The 20,270-nt window shown below is 48.4% G+C and overlaps 1 protein-coding gene across 10 annotated transcripts in view; it reads left to right on the plus strand.

Annotated features, from left to right (window-relative positions):
• Positions 1-20,270, plus strand: part of MVB12B (multivesicular body subunit 12B) — a 492,693-nt gene that overhangs the window by 123,881 nt on the left and 348,542 nt on the right. For 8 of the 10 annotated variants that reach the window (XM_084996616.1, XM_084996598.1, XM_084996539.1 and 5 more), the window contains one exon: positions 19,433-19,515. The exons of the other annotated variants lie outside the window; for them this stretch is intronic. Coding sequence is in view for 4 of the 8 variants with exons in the window: in XM_084996539.1 (XP_084852665.1) it covers positions 19,456-19,515 (60 nt within the window). In the remaining 4 variants the exon portion in view is untranslated. The remainder of the gene's footprint in view (positions 1-19,432; positions 19,516-20,270) is intronic. 10 annotated transcript variants of the gene reach the window in all.

A 20,270-nucleotide genomic window follows, 5' to 3' on the forward strand; every position in this document is an offset into this window, starting at 1 on the left:
GGCTAATAGTTGCAAAGGACTGAAACACATCAGATGTGTTTAAATCCACGAGTTCATAAAGACATTAAAAAAACCCAGCTCTGATAGGTCACCTTTGGAGGATGTTAGCATTATTATTATTTTGAAAACTGGTAAATAAAGGAAAGGAATCAGGTATTCATCTTGCCATTAACATATGTGCATTACCTTAGGTAACCAATTAACTGATGAAGGGAAATTTCTATTTATTTATTTTTTTGTCTTTTTAGAGCCACACCCACGGCATATGGAGGTTCCCAGGCTAGGGGTCAATCAGAGCTGTAGCTGCCAGCCTACACCACAGCCACAGCAACACCAGATCCCAGCCTTGTCTGTGACCTACACCACAGCTCACAGCGACACCGGATCCTTAACCCACTAAGTGAGGCCAGGGATCGAATCTGAGTCCTCGTGGATGCTAATCGGGTTCGCTAATCGCTGAGCCATGACGGGAACTCCAGAAATTTCGCTTTATAAGATCTATCCAGGTAATAAGTAAAGAGGGAGTGATAAATTAGATTATCACTATTTTGTAACCTCTAATAAAATATTGAATCTAGGCAATGAGCTTCAATAGCTGCAAACACTTCCACAAGAAAATAAAAGATAAAACTAGGCATATATGTATCTCTTGATGGGAATAGCAGCACTGCTTATGAAATTGTGCTGCCAAAAAATAAAATAAAATCTGACTGAGCCTTTAGAGTAACTAGCACCTTGTAGGAAATACACGGGATAGCAGAACATGCTGAATGATACTATGAAGCTGCAATCAGCAAAATCCAGACTAGTGGGATATATTCTATAGGGCAAATGATCTGGTTTCTTCAATGAAACAAAAGAATGCAAAGGAAAGAAAAGAATGAAGCAGAAGCTATAGCTTAAAAGCAGCCAAAGAGACATGTCTGTTTTGGTGCAATATATGGACTTTATTGGATTTTTAACTCAAACAGCCTGTCAGAAAAAAGTTTAAGGCAATTTGGTAAACATAAATCTTGATTGGATTTTATCACAGTAAAAATTATTATTTTTTTAGATACAATAATGGTATTCAGTCATTTAAAAAATGTTGTAGGAACAGACTGAAATAACAAATGAGTAGGACTAGAACTGAAATAACAAATGAGAATAGTATGCCTGGTGTTTGATTCAAACCTATCTAGGCGTCAGGAGTGAGAGTTATAGGTGAAGCAAAACTGTCTCTGGCTTGAGAATAGTTGAACCTGGGTAACAGGTAGATGGGCTGATTATATTGTTTTCTTTACTTTAGTATAATTTTGTACAGTAACATTCTCTATGGTAAAAATAGAAATATTGAATTTTTGATAATGAACTTGAGTTAAAGTTTAAAAAAAAGCCAGGGAGTTCCCATCGTGGCTCAGTGGTTAACGAATCCGACTAGGAACCATGAGGTTGCGGGTTCGATCCCTGGTCTTGCTCAGTGGGTTAAGGATCCGGCGTTGCCATGAGCTATGGTGTAGGTCGCAGATGCGGCTCAGATCTGGTGTTGCTGTGGCTGTGGTGTAGGCCGGCAGCTGTAGCTCCCATTGGACCCCTAGCCTGGGAACCTCCATATGCTGTGGGTGCAGCCCCAGAAAAAAAAAATAAACAGAACAAATCTCTCTGTTAGGGAGTTCCCATTGTGGTGGAATGGAAATGAATCTCACTAGCATCCATGAGGATGCGGGTTCGATTCCTGGCCTCACTTATTGGGTCAGGGATCCAGCATTGTTGTGGCTGTGTTGTAGGACAGCAGCTACAGCTCTGATGTGACCCCTAGCCTGGGAACTTCCATATGCTGTGGGTGCGGTCCTAAAAAACTAAAAAACTGAAAAAATAAAAAGCAACTCTCTCTGGCAGCCTGGCAGACTGCATTCAGTTTGCCTAGGACACCCCAACTGCCTTCTAGGTTTCTTATAAAAAAGAGTTCATACATTTCCAAGGATCTTTGTTCTTTCCTTTTTTGGCCACCCACCCACTTGTTCCAGGTCCTGTGCAAGGTGGACACTGCCCTGCTGAGATACTTGCTAATAACTTTCCTAGACTTCCAAGGAGTCCTTACTGAATCAAGAGTGAGGGGCTCCTGTGAAAATGGCTAAATGTGTTGAGTATTTATCTATGTCAGGCACTTCACTGAGCGCGAAGTGCATGTATTTATTCCCAATATCATCCAGTGTAGAGACTGGGAAACCCAGACATAGAAAGCTCAGCACTTTGCATAGGTATCATAGAAAATTAAAAAGACAAGTTGGGATTTGAACCCAGGTAAGTCTGCCTGCCTGCCTGCCTATCTATCTGTCTGTCTGTTTGTCTTGTCTTTTTAGGGCCACACCCACAGCATATGGAGGTACCAGGCTAGCAGCTGAATTGTAGCTGTAGCCACTCGCCTATACCACAGCCACAGCAATGCGGGATCTGAGCAATGTCTATGACCTACACCACAGCTCACGGTAACGGTGGATTCTTAACCCACTGAACGAGGCCGGGGATTGAACCTCATGGATGCTAGTCAGTTTTGTTTCTGCTGAGCCATGACTGGAACTCCCCCAGGCCTATTTATATCAACAGCTGTACTCAAAACCACTAGACCATTCTGCCCCAGGCAAGCAGAAGGAGTTTGAATTCCCATTGGTGTTGTGTCGGGGAGACCTCTTAACCAAGAGGCATTGGTTGGTGGGTGGTGAAGGTGATCAGCCATGGAAGCCACAGGGCCACTGCCCAGGCCCTGGTAGGTTGGAAGTTAGGAGTCAGGAAGCCCAGCTGGCCTGGAATTCAGATGGAGGCACCTGGTAAGAACCAGGAGTCTTCAAGGGGGTCTATGGACCCAGAAACCAGCAGTCAAAATGGCTGTGGTCCAGAATGGATGAATATGACCATTGGAGCCAAGCATCTCAGTAGAGGGAGCAGCCAGGGGCGTGTACGTGGAGTGAGAGGGTGGTCCTCTGTGAAGTCCAGGACTGCCCAATGCCTGCGAGCTACAGACCCGGGCTGAGGATTTCCAAGTGGGTTAAGAACCTGACTAGTATCCATGAGGATGTGGGTTCGATCCCTGGCCTCACTCAGTGGGTTAAAGATCTGGCATTGCCGTGAGCTGTGGTGTAGGTCACAGATGTGGCTCAGATCTGGTATAGCTGTGGCTGTGGCATAGGTCAGTGGCTACAGCTCTGATTCGACCCTAGCCTGGGAACTTCCATATGCCTTGGGTGTGGCCCTAAAAAGAAGAAAAGCAACACCCCCCCCCCCGCCCCCGCCAAAAACAAGCACACACAAAAACAAATCAGACCTAGGCTGAGGTCTCCTTCATCACCCATCCTCCCAGGTCTTGAAGTTTAGAACGTGATTTAGACACAGGCTGCTTCTGGTTTCAGAGGGTCCCTCCCTGCATCTCAGTTTCCTCAGGCCCGGTCTTATTCTAGAAGTGGGCGATGCTGGGCTCAGAAGGCAATCATTCTGAGGGATGGAATGAGTTTAAATGAAAAGATTATGTCTAACCACATCTTAAAAGGAGAAAACAACAAAATGGTTAGGTATTAATTAAGAATGTTTGCCCTTAAAGCCAAGGGACATTAAAGGACCTTCTAACGGTTATGTCCTGGGGTCCACCTCTCAGGCCAAGGCCCAGTTTACAGGCACCTTCCACTTTCATCTCATGGACCCCCATCCTCGCTTTGCTTTCTGCTTGCAAACCTATTTCACTCCCTCTGTCCCTTAGTCTCTCTCCCAGAACTGGGTGGTCTTCCCTCCAGTTGTCCCTTTCTTAGCTGCTCCCCCAAGGTGCCCCTAGACTGTTTTAATGCTAACAGTGTTATTGTTTATCTTTGTGGAGACCTTAACTTTCCCGAATCTTCTAGAACCTTATGTTTGGGTTGCTGTTTCCTTTTCTCATATGATCCTCAGACTCTTGCTCACCTCTGATAGCCCCAAGGGAGGAGTTTAGCAAACCACCGCATCCCCAAATCCCCTCATCCCCATCCCAGCCCTTTCGCGGTGTACGAATGGCTCCTTTCCTCCAGCAAAGTTTCTCTACTCGACATGTCATAAGTTGTTCCACACAGGGCATGGCTCTCAGAGGGCCAACAGGGGTGAGGCTGGACCAAGGTGCCCCCGATTCCAGCTCCTGTGGCCATGGCCTAGAGATGTACTGTGAGAGTGTCTGCAAACATGGCCATTGACAGTTTACCCATCCCTACTTGCACATGGCTTCCTCTCTTCAAGAGATGGAATCTGGGAGTTCTCTGATGGCTCAGCAAGTTAAGGCTCTGACATTGTCCCTGCTCTGATGCAGGTTCAATCTCTGGCCCAGGAACTTCTGCATGCCGTGGGCACAGCCAACCAACCAAACAAACAACAATAACAAACAAACACACAGAGAGAGATGGAATCTGTTTCTCCATCCCTTGGGCTGGGCTGCCTGACTTAAATTGCCCAATAGAATATGGCAGAAAGGATGTTTCAGGATTACTTAGCTCAGGCCTGAAGAGACCTTGCAGTATCCCTGTAATCTCAGAGAAGAACCAGCTGCCGTGGAAATAAGTGCAAGTCATTGTGATGGAGGATGAACCACCACATGGAATTAAAACTGAGGCCCCAGCCCCCACAGCCAGGAAAGCAGCCCCGCTGCCCCAGCTAGCCCCCAGACATTTGGGCCACGCCAGCTGGGGCGCTGGCTGTGTGAGACCATTTGGGATCTTCCCACCGCAGTCCTACCTCCCTAGGCAACACCATGTGGAATGGAGATGAGCCATCCCCTGCAGAGCCCTGCCCCTATTCCTGACTCACAGCATCAGGAGAAATTAAATGGTGGTTGCTGTAAGCCACCGAGTGATGGAGTGGTTTGGGGTGCAGCCATAGAGGATCGAGATCCATATATTTCCTGGGATGTCTCCAGGCCTCTAGAGGGTTAGGATATCCAAAACCAATGAGGTCAGAGGTCAGCCGGCCAGCACCTGGGGCCCTGGGGGAGGCAGACAAGAGGTCAGAGTTTCTGGAGAGGGTGCAGCTAAGCAGAGCCAAAGCTTTGGTAACAGACAGACTCAACTCCCTGGCTCTGCCACTCACCAGCTGAGTGACCTTGGGCCTCACTGTGTTTCTTTCCACCTCTGAAAGTGGAGAGAGTGTTGTGGTATCATTTAGAGCTGCCTCTCCAATAGAGCTCCGTGGTGATAATGGAAATGGTGCATCTCTCTGCTTTCAAACACAGCAGTCACCACCCGCACGCGGCTAGCGAACACTTGAAATGGGAGCCTGAACGGAGAGATTGATTCTTTGTAAGCATGAGACACACACATTTGTATGAAAAAAAGAAAGGGATCTGGAGTTCCCGTCATGGCTCAGGGGTTAACGAATCCGACTAGGAACCATGAGGTTGCAGGTTCAATCCCTGGCCTTGCTCAGTGGGTTAAGGATCCAGTGTTGCCATGAGCTGTGGTGTAGGTCACAGATACGGCTTGGATCCTGCATTGCTGTGGTCCTGGCATAGGCCGGCGGCTACAGCTCTGATTAGACCCCTAGCCTGGGAATCTCCACATGCCACAGGTGCAGCCCAAGAAAAAGAGAAAAAAAGGGAAAAAAAAGAAAGGGATCAACCATACTTTTAAGACTGATCATATATTGAAACAATATTTTGTATCACTGGGTTAAATAAAACATCTTCAAATTTATTTTCCCCAGTTTTACTTTAAGAAGTATGTATGTGGCTCACATTATACGTTATTAGGCAGAACTGAAATGGAATCTTAAGAAAATTAAATGTGTATCAGGTGCTTAGTACAGCCCTTGGCACATAAAAACTCTCAATAAAGGGTGTCTGTTACTCTTTGTAACTATTGTCTGAGTAGGTGGAGGCCAGAGCTCAGATATTAGCAGGCTGGTGTCTGGGTTCCTGCTAGATGGGCCCCGCTTTATGGGCAGAGGAAGGGAACTCAGATTCATTCAGGCGGAGTTCCCCTGTGGCTCAGCAAGAATGAATCCGACTTGGAACTATGAGGTTGCAGGTTCGATCCCTGACCTCGATCAGTGGGTTGAGGATCCGGCGTTGCCGTGAGCTGTGGTGTTGGTCACAGACGTGGCTCAGATCTGGCGTGGCTGTGGCTATGGCCGGCAGCTGTAGCTCCGATTGGACCCCCTAGGCTGGGAACTTCCATATGCCGAGAATGTGGCCCTAAAAACCAAAAAAAAAAAAAAAAAAAAATCATTCAGGCACATTCCTTCATGTGCCCGTGACAGGGAGGGGTTTTCCTCAGGCTGGGCCATTCACTTCATGGCATGAGAGATGATTTTCCCCATTGGACAGATGGGGAAACAGAGGCTCAGGGCAGTGACATGACTTGTCCAGGAGCTTTGGTGTCAGAGCAGGAGCTGTGGGCTCTGGGGAGAGGGGGTCTGTCCCAGTAGCTGTGTTTGCCCTGGAGGAGGGGTGCCGCCCAGCCCACACCCCCTTTCTCCTCTTCCTCTTGTCCTCCCCCCGGCCCTGGCCCCGACTCCATCTCCTCTCTGAAGTCCAGGGCCCCCGGCCTGTCTCCTCCTTCCCTCCCCCGACTTCCAAAGGAACTAATTTATTTCTCCGAGTATAAATGGACTCTTTCCCACAAAGACACCACATATGTCGTTTCATTCGTTATTTGTTAACTTCATCAAACAAAGTACAATTCTCTGGCACTAATGTCAATCTCCACAGCTCATTGGGTTTTTTAAAATAGTGGAAACACAGCCCCTCGTCTCCCAGCTACAATGAGCAAGGCAGCCTGCGCTCCAGCCAGCGAGAAGAACCCTTTACTTCTCACCCCAGAAAGAGCCATAAAACACGCTCAGCGCCAGAGCATGCACCCATTTGACAAAGACAATTTGATTTGTCCGCGGCTTCTAAAATATTCATCCCCCTTTGATGGACTATCGTTTTATAAATATAGATTATCATTAACCGACCCCAGCGGTGCGCTGCTGGCCGACCCAGCGCCACGCCACCGGTTCGGGATGAAGACGTCCAATAAAAAAAATCATTATCTCTGTCTGCAAACCCTGATCTGTATCGTCTGCCTCATTTGCAGTGCAGGGGTCAGTAACTCACGCTAACTGCCTCTGTTTGTGCATTTCACGGCCTGGCCACCCCTGCTGGGGAGATTGGCAGGATGCTTCTCAAGTTTGGACCTGGGGAAGGAAATGCGGTGATCAGGGGGGAAGGAGGGGGAGAAGGCTCAGGGGCTCTAGGGGGATCCCATTGAGAGGGCTGTGTTTCCGGAGAGGCAGTGGGTGGAGGGGGCATGTCAGACCCAGCTCCACTACTTACTGGCTATGAGACTTTGGCAAGTGAGTTAAACTTTCTGAGTCTCAGTTTTCTTATAAATAGAATGGGAGTCACAATCAAATCCATCTATGAGACACTTCAGTGCACAGGACATGTTAGTGTGATGACAATGAGATGACGATAATGATGGTGGTTGGTCTTTGTGATAGCCTTGAGCCCTTGTACAAATTGTGTGCCCTCCCTGAGTCCCAGATCCTTCGCCTGTAGAAAGTCTCAATAATACCTACATCCAGTGGTTGTAAAGATCCAGTGAGCTGGGAGTTCCTGTCATGGCTCAGCAGGCTAAGAACCTGACTAGTATTCATGAGGATGTGTGTTTGATCCCTGGCCCTGCTCAGTGGATTAAGGATCTGGCATTGCTGCAAACTGTGGCGTAGGTCACAGATATGGTTCAGATCCAGCGTAGCTGTGGCTGTGGCGTAGGCTGGCAGCTACAGGTCTGATTCAACCCCTAGCCATATGTCTCCGGTACGGCCCTAAAAAAGAGAAAGAAAGAAAAAAGATCCAATGGGCTAATGCATCCAAAGAGCTCAACACATTAGATGAGCACCTTAAACACCCATGAGGGTCATCTTGTTTAAGCTTAACGGAAGCCAGACAGAGCAGTGAAGGATTTATCCCAGAGAGCCATGTCTCCAGCACCCTTGTGCCGTGAGGACTCAGGACGCATAGGGGGTGAGTCTGGAGCAAAAGGTGGCTCAAGGTGTCATGCTGAGATGCATTTGGATCTGTCCTATAAGGGTCTCCTTTCTGACTCCCTCCTCTTGAGCATTCTGGGTCATGTGAGACCTGAAAAAGAGGTGGGGGTGGGGTAGCTGAGTCTACTAGACATATTCCTTGGTGCTGTGTTGCCAGGGAATGAAATTCAAGGTGGAATGAAAGATTTGCCCGGCCTTGGAAACAAAACCTCATCTGTAGCATTTCCTCTTACATTTAGCTGTTTGAAAGAAATATACAACCAGGTATGGGGGGAAAAAAGCAATTGCAGAGAAATCTCCAACAGAATGTAGCCTCAGGGAGAAGAGAAATAGCAGGGCAAGTGTGGAATCAAGAGCAGAGAGCAAACCTCTCTTCATTCTGAACAGGAGTGGGATGAAAAAAGGTGAAATAAACTCTTGGATTTAAGTGCTAACTAGGGCCCTAGATGAGGCAGGTGGCCTAGAACCTTCCAGAGGTCCCAGCATTGAATTCCGCTCCTGTTTTCGGAGGCAGGCAGGTAAGCTGTGCGCTGAGGTCTCAGCCGGTGAGAAGACAGCCTGGGGCACTCAGCCCCAAAGTTTATTTAAGTGAAAAAACCCACCCGGAGACAAGAAGGAGTGTTACACCACTGTCAAGTTTTAGACGTCGCCATCAAGCAAAAAAAATTACATCCCGTCCTGACGAGCGACTAATCAAGGCATGGCAAACGGTCCTGCAATAAATTACTCCAGCACGAAATAAACCACACAAACAGACCGATGATAATAAATGTAAATTATTTCTCTGAAGAAATTTTCTTGGTATATGAGTAATATGAACCATCAGGAAGGCGTCTTCCTTAACATTAATTACAGAAAATGACAAGTGAGCTGATGACTGGGAAGGCTCATTATCTGAGAACATATTCACAACTTTGCAATTTGCGCGAGATGTACTCCGGCTAAATTAATCTCCCTTCTTTGCATGAGCCTCTTCTAATTTTCATGTTATTAACAGGTTTGCAGTATCAGTCAGTGCTTGTCACTCTAATCAGGTTTCAGCATGTTCGCAAAAGCGAAGCGTCATTTATAAGGATAAGCCCTCATAATGGTGCTTGCTTTCATGTGGAGAATTCTACAAGGCTGCTTTTAATAAGGTACTTTAATCATCTCCTTTGCTCAACTTTTGGCCCCACTGTTCCTTTATGAAGAGTCATTAAAAGACTTTGAAGTTCATCAAGGAGGAAAAATTCATGACATTGTTCCGATGAGGTTGGGGATGGTTCTGCGAGGAAGCCTGGAAGGGTCAGGGGTGAGAGGGTCCTGTTGGCCTGAGCCTGGTTGTGGGTGACTAGGGGCAACCTGTTCCCATTGTCTGCACCACTCAACACCCTTAGGGTTGCTGTTGAACCAAGTCTCCTCTGACCAAGTCCCTTGGGCACGTGTCAGGGTGGATGATGGTGCAAGAGTCTCAGAAGATTAGTTAGAGAAAGGGCCAGCCTGGTCAGCACTCTGGACAGCTCCCAGCACACCACCCTCTCTGAGGAAGGCTAGGAGATTCCTGAGGGTTTTAGATCTATTTTGATGGTTTGCTTTGCTTTGGAAATTATGGACTCTTGGGGGCCAGACTGATTTTTCTGAAATCCAGAGATTTATTCTCAGTTTTTCATGGGTTTTTAGTTCAGAAGAGAAGGCTAAGTTTTCTATTCCAACTGAAGTATCCATAGGGTGCTTTCAACTTCAGTGGGTTAATAGCATCAGATTAACTAGCGGGTGAGGGAGTGACAAAAAGGGAGAGAGAGGGGTAGGGGAGAATTTCGTGTGTGTATGTGTGTGTATGTGTATACACAATCCATCTTTTTGTTGCGTGGCTCACAGGAGCAAGACAGGGCTCATTGTGGAATCAGGGCTCAGCTATACCCCCTTTCCCCGCTAAATTCCTCCCACAGTCAATGAAAGTGCCCTATATGTTTCCATCAACAGAGATGCACAGCTATTAGTTTGCCTCCAGTGATCCTTGGTATCCTCTGACAAGCCTTTTGAGCTCATTGTTGTCACAGAGAATCTCTCTTGCTGGGGCAGCTCATGTTGTAGTGGACAGAATACTAGACCAAGAGGCAAAGACAAGTCCTAGTCCTGCCTTAGCCAGTTTCTCATTCTGTAAGTTTGAACAAGTTACACTTTTCTGGGACCATCGCATGACATTTTTAGCTTGAACCTTGGTGATGGTATTTCTGGTATTTATTGAAACCCCCTCCTCTCACCCTCTAGTGAGTGGTAGAGATGGTGGCTCTGTGTCTCACAAAGGCAACATGATCAGAGATCACAAGAGAATAGTCTTCTTGTTCCCTTAAGTGTGTTCCTCTCCGTATAGGTGTGGGATGTTCATGGGGTGGCAACAATGCAATGGCCCGGGCTCTGTCCGGGCTGGGCTAATGTCAGCAGAATCTTTTGCTCAGATCACAGTGGTCAGCATTTTCCCTGAAGCACAGGGGTGGGTCCCCAGAGCCATATTGATGCCAGTTGGCCCTACCCTCTGGCCATAGCTTAGCAAGTCAGAGTCTCCCCTCTGTGGATCTGGAATTGGACCAAGGGAGGGTCAGATAATGTTGGAAGATAACCAGATTTACATGGTGGACCCTCAAGAACAATGGGGCAGCCATCTTCTCCCATGTGACTTGGAGGAGGAGCAAGCCTGGTATTCAGGGAGGGAGGGGGAGGAAGCAGAGATAGGAGGCAGAGAAAGCCCACGTTCCAGCCCCAGGTCCTCCTGGAAACTCTTGGGTTCTGTGAGATAGCCCATCCTAAAACTGTATCTCTTTTTCCTACTTAAGCGCACACTTGGGTGTGTTTCTATTACTTTCAACCCAAAGTGACCCATCCACTACCGCTTCCTTGAATGTGGGAGTCACTTGCCTAAGCAAAACCTCATAGCCAGCACCAAGCAGGATGGAGCTGGTGACCTGACAAGAGAGGGTGGATGGCTGCCCAGGCCCTTGGTCTGGAACAGAGGACTGAGACTTCGCTGGGTCTGACAAGCTGAACCCTCCATGTGAAGGCGCTTTTCCTAGAGAATATGGTATGCAGGAGGTGGAGCTGGTCCTAGGGGACAGGCAGTGAGAGGAGGGACATTTCGCAGCTGATGGGTGTAATTTAGGATCAGAAGTCGAATCTTTAGAAACTTGGTTCTTTTCAGGCTCTTTGCCACCTGTATTTATGGCTTAGTCATTATGCCTCCAAGGCTCTTTAGAGATGCCAGTCTGGCTCAGCTCTGCTATGGGGGCTCCTAGGAGGGGTGGGACCTCACTGGGCCAGAGCATCAGAGGAGAGACAACCCCAGTGATGATGGTAATGGACTTAGAGGCCCCTAAGAACGTAGCTGGGACATTTGGTTCAGTGCCCCTCCCAACCAGGTGGGTCCCATTGGTTCATCTCCATCTATGCCTAGGAGGGTTCAGTGCTTTAGTGAAACCCTCTCTCCCAACTCAACCAGCAGACTCAAGGCCATTAGGGTTCCTTCAGATAAGCAGATAGATGGGGTGTCTGGCTTCAACTTAGCAAGTGATAATGGGGTAGCCTCCAAGGTCAGGCGGTAAGATTGTATATAGTAAAACAAATCCACTTGCACCCTCTTCAGAGGTGGCAGAGGCACCTTCAGGTTGGGTGATTGCTATGGAGGAAGAAACCCGGGGAACACAGCATGAGCGCATTCCGCAGAAGGAGCCCCCCTGACTGCGCTGGGCAGTGTGGGCTTTTGGGTTTGGAAAAGGCAGCAGGCTGGGGTTCCACGGTTGGGTAAGGCATTGACCCCTTCGCCCCACACTCCAGACCCGACAAGCACTTACAGAGGTTCTGAGGACCAAAAAGGATGGCAGGAAGGTGCATATAAGATTCAAAATAAAAACAATACTAAACTATAAGACTAGTGTAAAAAGTCCAGCCAAGCTCTAATTTTTTTCTCCTGATGGCTCACTTATTTACTGTTAGTACAAATTATTTAGTTCTCCCCCACTTCCCCATTTTAAAGTATCCTGAACTTCCTATGCCCATGAGATGACCCAATGCTTCTCACCCACTGGGAGGCCTGCCTGGACCATCAGGTCCCCATAGGCCTGGGGGTGGGCGGGCAGGAGAGTGTCATGTACGTGTGTGTCTGTGTCCATGTGTGCTCATGGGCTTGTGCATCCGTGTGTGTGTGCAGGAAACCAGCGGGGGTGGCCAGAATGTGTGGAGGCACGACAGGCTTTGCCTAAGGTGGAACTCTCTGTCTGTGTCCTCAGGCACTGGGGGTGGGGTGGGGGCTTGCAGGGCTGGGGCTGGAGTACAGCCAGGCAGCTACAGTTGGGCAGCCCAGGCAAATACTCAGCGACATGATCTGACCTAACAGATAAGCAGGTGGCGGCATCACTGCAAGGCTTTCTCTAGACCCTTCTGGGGACCTGCCCTATTTGGGCCAGGGTTCTGAAAGGACTTGGCAAACCTGGCTGGGAGGCTCTGGGCAGATGAGCAGGGATGACTGTCTGCTCTCCTCCCCAACCCCAGGGACCCCTTATCTTTCCAGCCCCTGCTCAGAGGTCACATGTGGAAAAAGATGTGAAACCTGTATTCCTGGGGCTCCAAAACAGAGTGATAGAGGGTGACCACCAGGCCAGACTGGGGTCTCCAAAGTTGGTCCCCTGCAGGAGACAGTGTATTCTAATGATGTTGCCAACGCCCAGGGTACCTTTAAGGTCTTGGCGTTAAGGATGCTCTGGAAGCATGCTCCCAGAGCTAAGACTCATGGGACCACAGCATCAAACAGGCCTCAGCATCATTGAGCTCACCTCCATTGTCCAAACAGGGCCACTGAGGCCTGGCAGGGGCTGTAACTTGCCCTGGGCTGTGACCGAGTTGGAGGCATTCTCATCTGGATTTCTGGCCTCCCTGTTCTGAGGGCTTCTCCTCCTTTGGCCTTATTTTCCGGATGGTACAAATGCCTTCCTCTCAAGGCTGTTTATATCTGAATTTTTCAGAGAGTTATGTGTCACTTGGAAGCAGATATGGGACTCAAGCTGGATATGGTACCCCCCCCCCAAGGTGGCCCCCAGCGACCTCCATCCCCTGGTCTTCACGCCCCTGGGTAATGCCCTCCCACATTGTTAAGTCTGTGTGACCAATAGCTTGCGGTAGAAAGGATGGTTTGTCACTTCTGAGAATAAGTTATTAAAAATGATGGCTTCCATCTTGGTTTTTCTCGCTCTCGTCACTTACTCTGGGAGAAACCAGCTGCCATGTCACAGGGACGTTTAGGCAGCATACAGAGAGACCCGTGCGTGAGGAACTGAGACAGTTACGTGAGAGCCTCCAGCTCTCTGCAGTTGACCACAGCCCTAACCGACCGCCTGACCCTGAGCCAGAACCACCCAGCAGAGCCAGGCCCAGATCCCTGACCCTCCGAAAGCGAGGCATCATAGATGCTTATTGTTTTAAGGTCACTATGTTTTAGAGTCTCTTGTTACACAGTAGTTGATAACTAACATACGGTTTTGTTTTTTATAAAACGCAGCTGAAAAGTTGGATCAGCCTCAGATTCCCCAGACCTTGACAGAGGAAGGCAAAAGCCACAATGATTCAGCAATGCCACAGATTGAAGCACGAGGTTTTTCCAGTTCTGGTCAATAAAATATGTGGGATCAGATCTTGAGTCCCATCTTGGGCTGGATCAGGACACAGAGAGATGACAAGTTCCTATCATCTCTTGGCAAGAGAAAGTAGAAAACAAATGCATTCTCTTCAGCATGGAAAAAACTGCCCCTCTGGGTGGTCAGTGAAAGAAACTGGTGACTGTCCTGTGCCCTCCAGGCACTGCAGGTCCGTCACTTCATTTACTTTCTCCCAGGCCTGAGGGTAGTAGCCAGTACTGTCCTCCCTGTTCAGTTGGAGGTCTGTGGCTCAGGAGTTCGAACTCTATTCTATAGGCATGAGGGGCCCCTGGAAGGATATTGAGCTGGGTTTTGGTAGACCAGAGGGAAGTGGCAGGAGGCAGGGACCCTTTTAGCCCAGGAATAGCCCTGAACCCTGAGCTGAGGCAGGGCCATGGGGACGGTGAGGGGGAAGGGAGGAAGGTAATAGGGATGGAGCAGCAGCCAGTATGGGCGTGGGGCTTCGGGAGAAGAAGACAGGACGGTACACAGTTTCCTCATGTGCGAATTGAGGATACCATGGTGGATTTTTTTTTACCAAACTGGGAAGCCAACCCCCAAAAGGAATTCTATGGAAACTGAATTCCCAGTGCCTATGAGATGTGCAGGTGGAGATGCCCAGGTGGTAGGGCACTTACAGACCTAGAAGGAGTTCAGAGGAAAAAGTCTGGGCCAGGTCCTCAACCGACTGATGTTAAAAAAAAAAAAAAAAAACCAGAGAAGTCATGGGAGTGGATATGATTGCCCAGCATGCAGGTGATGCCAGGAAAGAAGCCAGCCAGGCTCAGAAGAACTCTTACATTGAAGAGGTGGGTTGAGGAGCAATATCCAGGGCCAGGGAGGGGGACAAGTTACTCATGGCACCGTGGAGGCCAGGTGAGGAAGAAGCTTCAGAATGGACCGGGGTTGGCACTGCCAGATGCTGGGGAGGAATCCCGTGTGGGCAGGAGGCACAAAGCTCTGCTGGATGGGCATGTCCAGCAGGCTGACCCAGCAACAGCCCCATGCCCACCAGTTACCTCCCAAACCCATTACAGGACAGCACATCAACTCATCTAGGGGACAAGAACACTGTCCACACATGTCCCGCTCTGAGCTGGAAGTTAGGGACAAGGTCCCAACAACTGGAGCTGAGCTACAGTGGAATGGGCTATCTGCTGAGTAATGAGTATCCCATTGCTGGAGGCAAGCAAGAAGTGGCATGGCCAAATGTCAGAATGGTGGGTAGTGGGTAGGGACACCAGTGTCCCTTCTGGCTCTGAGCTCTAGAGCATGAGAGGAAGGAAGCCACAAGCCAGCTGAGCACAAAGATGAGGAAACCCTCAAACATCTGCTGCCGAGCTCACAGGGGGTCCCAGAAAGGGCTGAAGGAGGGAAGGGCAGGGCCACGCCCACCTCGGTGAGGGATGAGTGCCCCATACTCTCTCTTATTCCCTTGCCCCTTCCTTCTGTGTTCAGTAGAATCACGCATGTCAAGGGAAAAGTAATTGATTGGAGCTCTGGTCAATTCTTGTTCGTTGCGGGGGACGGTGATCCAGCCCCTGTCTGGGCACTGGAACTTCTGGCCCCTCTCCGAGGTGGTGGGATGTATATGTACCCAGTGGGTAGGGGTACATGAGGGGCTCTTCCTTGCTGCCTTGTTCAGACTGCTTCTACCTCCCTGAGGGGCAGAAGCATCTCTGCTGCTAATATCCGGGTGCGCTTGCCGTGGTGGCGGCTCCTCTGCCCCAGACCAAAGCCTTCTTCTCCCTCTGGGCCAGTGCAAGCCCCCTTGGGCTTCTTGGAGGATGGGGAGACCCTCTCCTGCAGGGCGGGGCAGGGCACCCCGCCACGGGAGCCCTGACATCCGCCTTCCTCCTCTTCCACGGTGAAGTTCACCTGCCATAATGTCAGTGTGCTTTTCAGGCTGACAGAAATCCCACCGATAATTGGGAAGAAGGGAAAATGAAAACATTAAAATTTGCCATGTCATAGGTTCACTTTTCTGATTGCCTGAGATCCCCACCGTCCACTGACAGATGCCGTATTATTAACACTTGATTAAAAATCACTTCAGGTTTGAACCAGCCCGTCGAGAAGGGAGCGTCTTGACAAGACTTGTGGTTTGTGATTGACAATTAGTCATATTCGGTGTGTCACAACACAGATAGTGTGACTTATTGGTGCCGGTGTAATGCAACACATTTCATCTGAGCCTCTCAGATTGGTACATAGGAATAAGAAAGAAAAGATGGAGTCCCATTCAGCCAACTTTGATTACCAACAAAGGAGAGGTTGCCCGGACCTGGTCCGCGTGCCCTACCTGCATTTCCATCAATCAGCCAGACGGCTGAGATTCTCCTCTTCTCCTGGGGAAGGGGGAACCTCAGCAGACTTGGATCTCATTATGCAACCCTCAACTTCTCTCTCCGCAGCCAAATCCTTTCTGTCTGGAAATCTGAAAGCTTTTCTCTCTGACGCTGCCTCCGCACCTCCAAATTACCAGCCTGCTCCTCTTAAAACAAAAGGCTTCTCATTTTTTAAAAATAAAACGATCATAACTTGATTGACGGGCTACATCCTTTTCCTTCAGCTCTTTTTCTAACGTGGTGTCAGCGGGAGTTGGATTCGGGGGCTTTTTTTTTTTTTTTTTTTTTTTGGTCTCAGTTCTAATTCAATCCCTTTTAAGTGCTTTTAAGAATAGTGCAATTCAAGGTCTTTCCTTTTTTGGGTCTGACCTGGATATCGTTTTTAGTTTCCTTCTCTGCTAAGATTATCCAGGCAGAGAATGGTTGTTTGCATTCGTGAAAGGTGATGAATTTAATGCGATTAATCTCTGCAAACTTTGGGAGAAATGGCCTCCGGCGTGATTTAAATGTTTTGCAAAACTGTGTACCTTGTAATAGAGAAGTGAGCCGTAGTGCCAGGATCACACTGTCTCACTGCCTGCGTAAACTGGCTTCTCAGAACGTACTGCTCTCTTTAAAAAACCCTCTTCTTCATTCATGCATTCACTTATCTTTTGACTGTCTGCTCCCACCGTGTTGCCCAGGACCCCCCCCCCCAAACTTGGGAGAGTGGAGACTATGTCTCTTTTGGTTCATTGCTGTATCGCCAGTGCTAGAACTCTGGCAATGTTGTAAGCTCTTAACAAACATTCATCGGATGAATGGATGGATGGGTGGGTGGGTGGATGGATGGATGAATAATGGGGTCGTGGGGCAGTCTGGAGCCCAGAACCAAGGACAGGCTTCCCTAGAAGGAATGTTCTGTTGGGGAGGGAAGTAGTCAGCTCTTAGGGTACAAAGGGGCTGGCATTTCTTTTTTCATCCTGTCGTTCCGACCGGAGGGGCTTGGTTTCTCATCCCCCTGGTAAAGTCTCTAGGGATCAGGCTTTCTGAGGACAAGAGAAGCATCTTCTGTGCAGGGGTGAAGATAGGGGTGAGTGGAGCCAGGCCCTGCCAGAAGGGACCCAAAAAAGATGTAATGAGTGTGTGGTAGGGTGGTCATTGCTCTGCTCCCACAGGACACCCCTGGCCAATCCAGCCTTTGCTTGGTCCAGGCTGAACCTGCTTGTTTGTTCATTTACTCACTCTTCCAGCCCATCAGCAAACACATCCTGAATCTCTAGCAGCTGTGTGAAATGGCTTGCAGACACTGGGCTAGGAGCTTTTCATCCCATTGTCCCCTGGGCCCCTCAGGCCTAGGCACAGCCTTATCTTTTCTGGCTGGACAGTCAAGGCCCCCTCTTGGGCCTGCTTTCAGGAACTTGTCCCTAGCTCCACCCACTGTCAGTCACTGAAGCCAGGACACCCCAACCGAACCCTCAGGTCCATTCCATCCCAGCTTTGGCTCACTCTGGGTACCCCATTCCCCAAAGAGGATTCAGATCAGGGCATCTGCTAGAGCCTATAAGGTAAAAGATACAATCCTGGGTTAGGACTATGGAGAGGTCTGTCTCTCCATTGCTTTAGGCCCTCCTGGGGTGCAGAGGCCATATCAGTGCCATAGCTATGTTCTTAGCCCCCAGAACAAGGCTACAGGGGAAGGGGGTAGTGCAAGGTGTAGGCCTTGGCAGCAGGGAATGCCAAGGTCAAATTCATGCTTCACCATTCACTAGTTAGATGTCCTTGGAGAAGTGACTTAACCTCTCTGAGCTTCAGTTTTCTCATCTGCAAAATGGAGAGAATGATGGAACCCGCTGAGAGGTCTTAAGGCAGGGGCTCTGAAGTCTACACGCTGTGGATGTCTTTGGCAGTCTGGGGAAGGCTGTGGGTCCCTACCTAGGACGATTGTTTTTGGTTTTTTTTTTGTTTTTTGTTTTTTTGGTCTTTTTAGGGCCGCACCCGAGGCATACCGAGGTTCCCAGGCTAAGGGTCGAATTGGAGCTGTAGCTGCTGGCCTACACCATAGCCACAGTAACGCAGGATCTGAGCCATGTCTGTGACCTACACCACAGCTCACAGCAATGCCAGATCCTTAACCCACTGAGCAAGGCCGGGGATTGGACCCGAATCCTCATAGATGCTGTCAGCTTTGTTAACCACTGAACCACGATGGCAACTCCTTTGTTTTTAAAATTTATTTTATTGAAGTATAGTTGATTCACAATTTTGTGTTAATTGATACTATACAGCAAAATGGTTCAGTTATACGTATATATGTTCTTTTTCATATTCTTTTCCATCATGGTTTATTATAGAATATTCAATATAGTTCCCTGTGCTGTACATAGGACTTGGTTGTTCATCCATCCTGTGTATAATAGTTTGCATCTGCTGACCCCAAACTCCTAATCCTTCCCTCTTGCACCCCTCTTCCCCTTGGCAACCACAAGTCTGTTCTCTACATCCATGAGTTGGTTTCTCTTGCATAGATAAATTCGTTTGTGTCAAATTTTGGATTCCACATATAAGTGATGTCATATGGTATTTGCTTTTCTGACTGACTTCACTTAGTATGATAATCTCTAGGTCTATCCATGTCACTGCCAATGGCAATATTTCATTCTTCTGTTTGGCTGAGTCATATTCCATTGTGTGTGTGTCTGTACACACACACACACACACACACACACACACACACACACATCATGTCTTCTTTATCCATTCATCTGTCAATCGACATTTAAATTGTTTCCATTTCTTGGCTAATGTGAATAGTGCTGCTCTGAACACAGAGGTGTATATATCTTTTTGAATTATAGTGTTCTCTGGGTATATGCCCAGGAGTAGCGTTGCTGGACCATAGGGCAACTCTCTTTTTAGTTTTTTGAGAAACCTCCATACTGTTTTCCATAGTGGCTGCACCAATTGACATTCCCACCAACAGCGCGGGAGGGTTCCCTTTTCTCTCACCCGCACCAACATTTGTTATTTGTAGACTTTTTAATGATGGCCATTCTGACCCGTGCGAGGTGGTTTGCCTTTCCCTAATGACAGCTGTTTTTAAATGCATAAAATCATGTCTACAGGATTATAAGAGAAACCAATTTATTAAAATATCATTATCGACGTGTAAAAATTTGGATCTACGCAAGCGTCTTTACCACACCTTACGTAGCAGGGTCTGGTGGCAGGTTTCATCACCATCCTGACTTCAAGGTGATGATAAGTGTAAAGGATTCTGAGAGACTGGCAGCGACTGTGATGCGGTATGAAAACATCTGTGATTTCTGCCAGTGATAAAGTCATGGGTGCTGGTAGCATTACCTTCCTAATGGAAGGAAAAGCTGGATTTCCGCTATGAGGAGTCAACTTCAACTTCCCTTCCAGGTCTACGAACCCTGTTTTGAAGGATGAACCAGGAATTCCGCCCCCACCCCCCCACACACACAGAGGCAGCAATGAGGACAGAGGTAAGGGAGGTGTGGGAGGAAGGGGGATTGTGGGGCTGGGATAGGCCTGTTGTGAACGTGTTGGGGGGCCCAGGCCCTGCGTTCTCAGTGTGAGTCTTGCACGTGCTTGTAGCACAGACTTCTTGCAAATGGCAGGCGGTGTATGCATATAGCAGTTTCATGGCAACTGAACACCACGATACAGGGGCTGACCCAGCTCAGTTGTACCAGGGCCCACCATGCACCACGGCCTGTGCAATACACATGTCATTCACTGTCTCAGTTAAAATACAACAGCCCTGCCAGGTCACCCCCCCCCCCCCCCGCGAGAGTCTCATCTCTCCAATGAGGAAATGGAACTCAAGAAGGTTCAGGTCAGCTGCCCAAGGTTGCACACCTGGTGGGTGGGGTGGCAGAGGTCAGTGTCCAGCTCAGGAAGGGCTCATTCCAAAGCCCATGCTTTTTAGGTCTTTGGTGAGACCTGAAATGTTATTTTCTAAGTTAGCAGACTTTAAAGGGCATTTCACTATTTTATCTATTTAAAAACAGAATGTGTGAAGCATGCTGTGATTCACTCCTCATGGTTTTGCCATCTTGGTGAGTGACCGCATCAGGTTCTTGGTCTTGGTGCATGTCCTTCAGGAAATCTCTTAGGACTTGATGTGGTTCTTATAGTTTGAACTGACTTTATATCATAGCGGTGTTTCTTGCTTTCAGACCAGTGAATATGGTTTTGGCATCTTCTATTAGAAATTCCTCTCCACAAGCCAAACCTA

This window comes from Sus scrofa, chromosome 1, assembly GCF_054392235.1.
Source record: "Sus scrofa isolate SSC_HxYL_T2T_F1_AM1 chromosome 1, Sscrofa_HxYL_maternal_Yorkshire_Landrace_v2.0, whole genome shotgun sequence".
NCBI classification, from domain to species: domain Eukaryota; kingdom Metazoa; phylum Chordata; class Mammalia; order Artiodactyla; family Suidae; genus Sus; species Sus scrofa.